At 39.8% G+C, this 9,481-nt stretch overlaps 2 protein-coding genes across 2 annotated transcripts; one reads left to right on the top strand and one right to left on the bottom strand.

Moving 5' to 3' along the window:
• On the top strand, positions 1-2,907 carry LOC132175207 (small ribosomal subunit protein eS10z). Its single transcript, XM_059587077.2, has 5 exons — positions 1-89; positions 341-389; positions 485-764; positions 937-1,066; positions 2,535-2,907. Exons 1-5 carry the CDS (start codon positions 87-89, stop codon positions 2,613-2,615), a joined length of 543 nt encoding a protein of 180 aa, XP_059443060.1. The 5' UTR covers positions 1-86; the 3' UTR covers positions 2,616-2,907.
• Positions 2,908-5,304: 2,397 nt separating this feature from the next.
• Positions 5,305-8,900, bottom strand: LOC132176724 (heat shock protein 83-like). The gene is made up of 4 exons (XM_059589008.2): positions 8,608-8,900; positions 8,377-8,518; positions 7,861-8,141; positions 5,305-7,124 (listed from the first exon to the last, which is right to left on the bottom strand). Exons 1-4 carry the CDS (start codon positions 8,749-8,751, stop codon positions 5,574-5,576), a joined length of 2,118 nt encoding a protein of 705 aa, XP_059444991.2. The 5' UTR covers positions 8,752-8,900; the 3' UTR covers positions 5,305-5,573.
• Positions 8,901-9,481: the final 581 nt, after the last annotated feature.

Genomic DNA, 9,481 nt, shown 5'->3' with positions numbered 1-9,481 from the left:
CAAAGCAGAATTAGGGTTTATTGCAGCAAGCAAAGACTGAGAGAGAACTCGCCGCCTGTATTTTCCTCGCATCTTCAACTTCAACCATGGTATCTCTCTCTCTCTCTCTCTCTCTCTCTCTCTCTCTCTCTATCTGTGAAAGAGTTAATTTTCTGTTTGTTTGCCGAGAAAGTTTTCGTAGGAGAAGAAAGGAAAATGTAAATGAACGAATCGCGTGTATTTAGGGTTTTAGACGAAAATCTAAAGCCTCTAAATTCTTTTCCTTTCCTTTTCCGCTGTTTCTCGGCATGCAAACAGATATCAAATCGGTCTCTTGACTTTTCTAATTGTTTCCCATCAGATCATTTCGGAGAAGAATCGCCGTGAGATCTCCAAGTACCTCTTCCAAGGTTTCTTACATACATATGCTATGTAGCTATCTCTATACGTGTATATATATGTGTTTTATTTAATTGTTCAATTTTGTGGTAATGTTTGTGTTCAGAGGGAGTTTGCTATGCGAAGAAGGACTTCAATCTGGCGAAGCACCCCGAGATCGATGTGCCTAATCTACAGGTAATAAAGCTGATGCAGAGCTTCAAGTCCAAGGCGTACGTGCGCGAGACCTTTGCTTGGATGCACTACTACTGGTATCTCACCAACGACGGCATTGAGTTCCTCAGGACTTATCTCAACCTGCCCTCCGAGATTGTCCCAGCAACCCTGAAGAAACAGGCTCGTCCTGCTGGTCGGCCCTTTGGCGGCCCATCTGGAGATCGCCCTCGGTAAATTTTTGTTCTTCGTGGTGGATTGGTGAGATTGCTCTAATTGATTGTGATGTGATATGGGTGGATTGGTTACTGAGATTGCTCTAATTGATTGTGATATGATATGGATGGTTAAATTTGTGTTTTTTGGGGTTTGTGTGAGTAATTGAAAACTGTTGTTGTGAATCAGTGGCCCTCCTCGTTTTGAGGGAGAGAGGAGATTTGGTGACCGAGATGGGTACCGTGGAGGTCCCCGTGGACCCGGTGGTGACTATGGTGACAAGGGCGGAGCACCTGCTGACTACAGGCCTAGTTTTGGGGTAATTTGATTGTGGTCTTTCCTTAGTACTTTCTTTTGGTATCTATTATGTTTGTATGCTTTTTTGCTGTTTGTATCATATTTATGTCCCATTGTGATATTCGCGAGCTTGATTTTGGCGGGGAACATACAAATTGGTTCTTTCTTTGTGATAGCAAATTGTTTCTTTGACTTGGTTTTTGGCATTGTTTATTTTCTTCAAATATGCCATTTAAGGTTAGGTTGGATGGGTTTGGTGAGTCTATTGAGCGAGGGGAACTAGTGTGTCAAGTTTTCTTTTAGGCCACTGGGGTTGGTACTGTTGACTTTCCTGTTGTTCAGAGTTTAGACAATTTTTTGCTGCTTCTTGTAAGAGTAATTATTATAGTCCACTGGTACATCAGCTCATTACAAGTGGGAAATTCTGGTTTGCACCTGTGTGGAAGCAGGGGTTGTGTGGGAGTACTTCAGGTCTAGACGATAGTGAAAAACCTAGAAACATAATAATTTTTGGGACTAGATTTTGACATTTTTGTAGTTGTAAACTTATTGGGGAATGCATCCTGTCATGGCTTGAGGCCTTCTTCCCCATCCTCCTTACCCCCTCCCCATGGCTTCTCTAAGCCCCGTATTTTTTATTTTCTTGAGGTATTATGTGTTAATATTGCTGGGTTAATTTGGTTCAGTTGTCAACCCCAAACCAGACTCCTCTTTATTTAAAGCATGGTTTCTGTCGTTCATCTAGTTGTTTGAACAAGTTGCCTCTTAATGTGTTAAGAAATGATGTTAGTGGCCAATAGAAAATTTTGAGGCACACACCGGCAGCTTTCCATTTGTGGTCAAAAGGAGTAATGATTAAATTGTATTATTGTGAGGTTGGAAGTTGATTGTATGTGGAGTTATAGCTAGAAAGAATGCAGTAGTATTACAATCTAATTCTTAGTGTCTCAGGTGTCCCGACTTTTTTTCCTTTAATTTGTTTGAGGGGCCAATCCTACTGACGTTAGATTACGAAATTTGACTATCTGATGATTGTTAGCTTTCCATTAATAGTATCACTTTTTTCTGTCCAATATATGGCTCATTTGACAATGCCTTTTAGATTTATTTGGTTTTTGGTTGTGATTTGACATAAATGTATAAGTTATTTTGAGTGTGTTTTGTTTTGAGTTGTTTGTTTATGTTTATGTTTTTTCTTTTCACAAAAGCAAAAAGTTACCCTACAAAAGTTTGCCAAACGAGCCCTAGTCTTTTTAATATCTCCAACATTTTATTCTTGCAGATTTTTGTCTCCATTTGAGTAGTTATTTGAAATCTTCAAAGTTGTTAGGGAAATATGTGAGATTTTAATTTGTAAGCCAGCATATGTCCATTGGTGGTGGCGTTCTTTGTAAAAGAATTGGGGATGACTTGTTTTCCCAGGCAGCTGGGATTGTAGTTCGGTAGTTTCTACTGTACTCTAATGATTGTTTCTTGCACCAAACTTGCAGGGTCCTGGTGGAAGGCCTGGCTTTGGTCGTGGAGCTGGTGGTATTGGTGGTGGTGCCCCAGAGAGCTCAAATCTTTCTTGAGAGTTATGGCTCCTGTTTCTACATTGCATGGTTTTTGACAGTTCAATTTTTAAGCCGAATCCTTTTCACTTACTGCATATGGGAGCTGAATAGCAATTCTTCTTTTTGTTCGTCTGGTGTTTGAAAATGTTAGATGTTGGATTGGTAATAGTTGCTATTTAATTTTCCTGCTTTATGAATTGTCTTTCATTACTACTTCTGAAGCATTATCTACATATTTTAGTTTTATGACATTTGTGACACTTCCACCTTTATCCATCAATACACCACCACCTTCTTTTGGTAACCATTAGATGATTCTCATATATGATATGCAATAAATGAGTGTTGTTTGGTACACGACTCCCAACAATTTCTCAGTAGGAAGAATTTGACCATTTGAAGCTGAACCGATGATGAAATCTTTGCAATCCAATGGAATTGATTGTCTATTGGTTTCATGAGTAGATATTACCCGTCACATCCAATTGTCTTCATGAGTAATGTTAACTTTCACACAAAATTATCATTCTCATTGCACACAGCTTTTTTTTTTTTTTTTGTTTAATTGGGTTTAGAGGTGAAAGCCAAGCTTTATACCAATAATGCTGCTTTGGGCTTCGGCAACAATTTTGCAAAACAAGAATGTTGACAGGAATCTGATAGACACTAAAGAGGAGGATGAAGAACCTGGACATACCATTCTTCTATGCTGCAAAAAATGAACACTAATACAACAAATAGAAGAAAACAAGTTCAACAACAAAGCTAAAATCGCCAGACTAGACTCGTAGTATTACCACTAACTACCAATTTGTTAACATTCACCAATTCTCATCAAAGCTTATACTCTCAGAAAATTGTGAATTTAATTGCTTAGTAAATATTATAAAACTTTACATGCATTTAAATAAGATACCAAAAATCCCCTCTCCCCTTCTCCATACTGAAAAGAAAAAGAAAAATCAGATTACACAAAGCTTGAACTACTAAAATTTATTTCCTCACATTTGGGATTAAACAAGATATTCTCTCTCCCCCCCCAAAAAAAACAAAAAAAGAAAAAAGAAAACCAAGGGAATACCTTCAATTTAGATGGGTGGTAGGATCGGGATCCCCAGCAATGGCTAGGGAATTGCTCATCAAAGCTCATCAAAAATGGGTGAAATCTTAGCCATTGAATTTCATCCAATGATCTATAATTTGCCACACGTCCTTTTAATTAAAAAATACTAAAATATTATTTAAGTTTTAAAAAGAAAATATAAAACAAAATAATACAAAAATAAAAAATTATAAAAAAAAATATGGCCACCCCCAATGGCCGGTTGGGGGTGGCTCATGGCCATAGGGGGTGGTTCGGCCAACCCCTAGGCCAAACCCATTTTTCTTTTTTTTTTTGGGGTTTGGCCTAGGGGGTGGCCTTAGGGGGTGGCTTCGGCCGCCCCCAATGACTGGTTTCAGCCACCCCCAAGCCTCAGATGGGGTGGCTACTTTTTTTATAATTATTTTATAATATTTTTTAAAAACTTAAATATTATTTTAGTATTTTTTAATTAAATAGACATGCGGCAGTGTATAAACTATTGGATGAAGTTCAATGACTAAGATTTCAGCTATTTTTTACCGGCAATTTCTCAACTAATGCTGGGGATCCCAATCCGGTGGTAAAGTGAGCTTTTACAGCCTTTAATTAGAAGCTGACACATACCAAGTACAATATAAATAAAATAGACAAGAAACACTAGATAGGTGCTCCTGTACAATCCAACGTCTCTTGCTTCTGTATTTGTGGCTACCAAGGAGAGCAAGAACTAAGAAGCAATCTCTGAACGGTGAAGAAAGGTGCGGCTGAGCGGCGCTTCGTGGATGGTGGGCTAACGCTGGCGATGACCAATAGGTGGTGGCGCGGTTGTCTGTGGGTGGCAGAGGTGAAGGTCGTTGAGGCGGTGGTGGGATGCCGAATCTGGCCGTAATGGCAGGCTGAGGCTAATGTCTAACAGAGACTGTCAAAAGTACTAAAACTGTAGGGGCTCTTCCGGAGTGGCTGCCACAATTAAGGTGGACAGTGACCTGGATCTGGGTTTAGTGTTTGGGAATTTTCTGACTAAATTTGGATTTGGCTACAAGCACCAGTGGAAGGAGGCTGGAGGGTGTATGCCAGTGGTGTATTTTTGTGCGGTGCCGGAGATGATGGTCAAAACTGGTGGCAGCACGACTGAGGTGGACGGTGGCCTGGATCTGGGCCTAGGTTTGGTGTTTGGGAATTCCTTTGGACTTCTTGTAGGTCTTTAAAAATTAAAAGAGTGGATTTTTTTTTAGTGTGTTTCTTCATTTGGTGAGATAACTGATGCGTTTATTCTCATGTAAAAATGAAAATTTAGAGCCCATCCTATCTCTTCCTTCTTGCTATATAATGAAGGCGAAAATTTTCAGTTACAGAACGGATTTGGCTTTGGCTTCAAGTGCTTTTTTTTTTTTTTTTTTAGGACGTAAGCCAAATCCAAAACCATCTAATGTTTTCAATTCCCTTCAAGAATGTCAGCATCCGTCAAAGCCAAATTCTTGAAGGCTAAATCAACCATGGAACATTACCAACAACTTAATCAGCAGAGCCATGGTGGGAAGAAACGAGCCTGCCAAATTTAACTAGTTCTGCTGTAGCTAGAAGAAGAAAGAACAAGAAAAAAAAAACTAGCAGTACTTATATACCTGGAAACAGACTTAGATTGTATTTATATATCAAATGTACCTTTTTATAACAAAGTGACATAGTGGATAACCATAGGTACTACCATCCACGAGATCCTAAACAAAAGCAAGAAACTAAAAGCAGAAAATGCAAAAACTGGAAAACTAAAAGAAGATTGACAGTTGACACTGCACAGAAACACCAATGGCATAGGAGTCCTTCAAAAAAGCAAACTTCATGTTTTTCACATAATGATGTCTCTCTCTCTCTCTCTCTTCAGTCTCTCCTCAGTCAACTTCCTCCATCTTGCTCTCCTCATTGCCCTCCTCCAAAGGTGGTGGCATATCAGCATCCTCGCTGCCGGTCTCGTCTTCGTCAATGCTCAGACCCAGCTTCAACATCCTGTGAATTCTCGCAGCGAATGTGTTCGGGTCGTCGAGACTGAAACCGGAAGTCAAAAGAGCAGACTCATAGAGCAGCATCACCAAATTCTTGACCGATTTATCATTCTTGTTAACCTCGGCCCTCTTCCTCAACTCCTCCATAATGGGATTGTCCGGGTTAATCTCCATTGTCTTCTTGCTAGACATGTAAGAACTCATGCTGCTGTCCCTCAGAGCCTGCGCTTTCATGATCCTCTCCATGTTGGCTGTCCATCCATATTCCCCTGTGACCAAGCAGCAGGGCGAGTCCACAATTCTATCAGACACCACCACTTTCTCCACCTTGTCCCCAAGGATGTCTTTGATTACCTTGCACAGATTCTCAAATGACTTTTTCTTTTCCTCCCTTTTTTCCCTCTCTTCCTCCGATTCATCCTCCAGCTTCAGCCCTTCCTTTGTTGCAGACACAAGCCTCTTCCCGTCGTACTCCTTCAAGTGCGAAACAACATACTCATCAATGGCCTCAACCATGAAAAGAACCTCATACCCCTTCTTCTTCAACCTCTCAAGGAAGGGTGAGTTCTCAACAGCTTTCTTACTCTCACCGGTTATGTAATAGATCTCTTTCTGACCCTCCTTCATTCTTGTCACATAGTCCTTGAAGCTGGTCATCTCATCACCACTTTTGGTTGAATAGTACCTCAGCAACTCAGCCAGCTTAGTCCTGTTTTGGCTGTCCTCATGGATACCCAACTTTATGTTCTTGGAGAATGCTTCATAGAACTTGCCATAATCCTCCTTGTTCTCAACAATCTCATTGAACATCTCAATGCATTTCTTCACCAGGTTCTTCCTGATCACCTTGAGAATCTTGTTCTGCTGCAGCATTTCGCGAGAAATGTTGAGTGGGAGGTCATCAGAATCCACCACTCCCTTCACAAAGCTGAGATACTCTGGAATGAGTTCTTCACAGTTGTCAGTTATAAACACCCTCCTGACATAGAGCTTGATGTTGCTCATCTTCTTCCTCGTGTCGAAGAGATCAAATGGAGCTCTCTTCGGAACAAAAAGGATGGCTTTGAACTCCAGCTGCCCTTCCACAGAGAAGTGTTTCACAGTAAGGGGATCCTCCCAGTCATTGGTGAGGCTCTTGTAGAAAGAGGCATATTCCTCCTTGGTTATCTCCTCCGGTTTTCGGAGCCAAATAGGTTTCTGCTTGTTGATGAGTTCCCACTCGTGAGTCACCTCCTTCACCTTCTTTTTCTTTTGTTTCTTTTCATTCTCGTCATCGACTTCTTCAACATCACCCTCCTCTTCCTTCTTATTTTCCTCATCTTCATCATCACTAACCTCTTTCTCTATAGTCTTCTCAGTCCACAGGTAGATTGGGTAGCTAATGAACTCAGAGTGCTTCTTCACAAGTTCCTTCAATTTCCTCTCCTCCAAGTACTCCAACTGCAACGTCAATTAAGATCACATTCAATTCAATACCAAGCCCTAAATTTGAGACTAAGGACTAGACCATTAAGAGCATGTTTGAAATTGTGTTTGAGAAATAGATATTTTAAAAAAAGAAATGGTTTTTTTTTGCTAAAAGTGTGTTTTAACTATTTTTAGAGTTTTTAGATCTTTAAAAGTACTTTCAATTTCTTTTTACCAAACAAGTATTTTTTTTTTTTTTTCAATTGACTTTTTGAGTGTTAAACGCACTTTTAGGCCCCTCAAACGCACACCCAATCATACCTTCACTAAACTATCCAAAAACTAAGGAATAATAACATAGACAAAACTGGTTTTTATAATATCTGCTTGAGTGATCAATTCATGCATAGATTTGCAGGACAAATGAAAAATTGTTTGACCCTACAATTTCGGCAAAATTTGTGATTTAAACAAAATTGCAAAGAGTATATTGATTTGGGAAGCATTTTAAAAAAAATTACCTTTTTCAAATTCCAGGCAAAGGTTACGTAATCGTACGTTTAAAATGCACAACTTTAAAAGCTAAATTATAATTTTTAAGGTATAATCGTGATTTTATTCAAATTTTAATTGCATTTTTAAAATCGCAGCTCAGAAACCACACTTCCACACAAACGACAGCGCACACACATAGACAACCCAAGTCCACTTGCATAATTAAAAAAAGATTAAAAAATAGAATAAAAAAATGTGGGCAATCTTTTCATACCTGGTCTTCCTTGAGGAAGAGAGTGATCTTGGTTCCTCTGCCCAAGTGCTCGCCATTGACATCCTTGGTGATGGTGAAGGAGCCACCAGCCTGAGACTCCCAGATGTACTGATCATCGTCGTTGTGCTTGGTCGTCACGATGACCTTCTCGGCAACAAGGTAAGCCGAGTAGAACCCAACACCAAACTGCCCGATCATGCTCACATCGGCCCCGGCCTGTAACGCCTCCATGAACTCCTTCGTCCCCGACCTCGCAATCGTCCCCAAGTTGTTCACCAAATCTATCCCCACAAAAACCCACATTGGTTCAATCAATCACAACCCATTCCAAAGAAAAAATTCCCAAGCTTATGAAACCACACCTTAAGTGAATGGTTCAATGATTACAAATTTTTGTTAAAAAAAAAAAAGAAGTCAGAAGTTACATGCAGAGAATTATTTGTTATTATTAACTAATAATAGTATTTCAAGGACAGTGAAAAGGGAATGTTGGGGTGGATTTTAAGGTTGACGAACCTGATTTGGTCATTCCGATACCGCTATCGATGATTGAGAGGGTCTTGTTGACCTTGTCAGGAACAATTCTGATGAAGAGCTCCGGCTGAGCATCGAGTTTGCTCTTGTCCGTCAAGCTTTCAAATCTGATCTTATCCAATGCCTACAACAACACAAAACAAAACCCAAATTCAGAACACCCATAAACACCCACATATATACTAATCAAGAAGTTGACGGGGAGAAACATACATCAGAGGCATTGCTGATGAGCTCACGAAGGAAGATCTCCTTGTTGCTGTAGAAGGTGTTGATGATGAGGCTCAGAAGCTGGTTAATCTCTGCCTGGAACGCAAAGGTCTCCGTCTCTGTCTCTCCCATGTGCACGTCAGCCATTGATGATACAAGTTGCTAATGAACTCGAATTCACAGAAAGCAGAACGAAGCGATAGAGGGTGGTGAGGAATTCAAAATCCCAGGAATTTGTTTTCCGCGACGTTGGATTTTCTGGTGTTTCTTTGTCTGTCGTAGAAACAGCTGGAGAGGCCGGGTATTTATAACGTGTCATGACTGCGGGGGGGGCTTGCAGAGCTTTCTGGTGGCTTCTTTGCTAAGAAACCAAGGCAGTCGAATCGCATTTCGAGGCTCTGGGCTCTTCTTCCTTTTTCTAGAATTTCTTCTTGTGGTTTATTGACTCTTTCGCCCTTGAAACTGGTTTGGTTTCGCGCGGTATGGCCCCGTATGGATGCTTGAGAATTCTCTCTTCCATTGGGCATTATGGGGATTTTCTTTTTCTTTTTCTTTTTATTTTTTGTTCTGAGAGGGCATTATGGGGATCTGGAAGGTTGTTTTCGCTCTCTTTTGAGAGGTTTGAGAGTTTGAAAAAGAGAAATATTAGCTCTTGTTTTACTGTTCTCTTTATTGTACTGTTCTCTTTATGTTATTTCAATTGTAACGTGATTTTAAAATTATCGTTGAATTTAAGATTATTATTATTAACTTTTAATTTATTAGTAATTTTAAAAGTCACGTCATAATTGGAAAGACACTAAAAAAATACTAGAAGAACACAACATTTTTCTTCAAAAATATTTTTAATATATAAAGAGTTATTACACACAAAAGG

This window comes from Corylus avellana, chromosome 3 (genome assembly GCF_965113065.1).
Source record: "Corylus avellana chromosome 3, dhCorAvel1.hap1.2, whole genome shotgun sequence".
Taxonomy (NCBI): domain Eukaryota; kingdom Viridiplantae; phylum Streptophyta; class Magnoliopsida; order Fagales; family Betulaceae; genus Corylus; species Corylus avellana.
The sequence above is the reverse complement of the archived record's forward strand: the minus strand, read 5'-3'. Positions and strand labels throughout refer to the sequence as shown.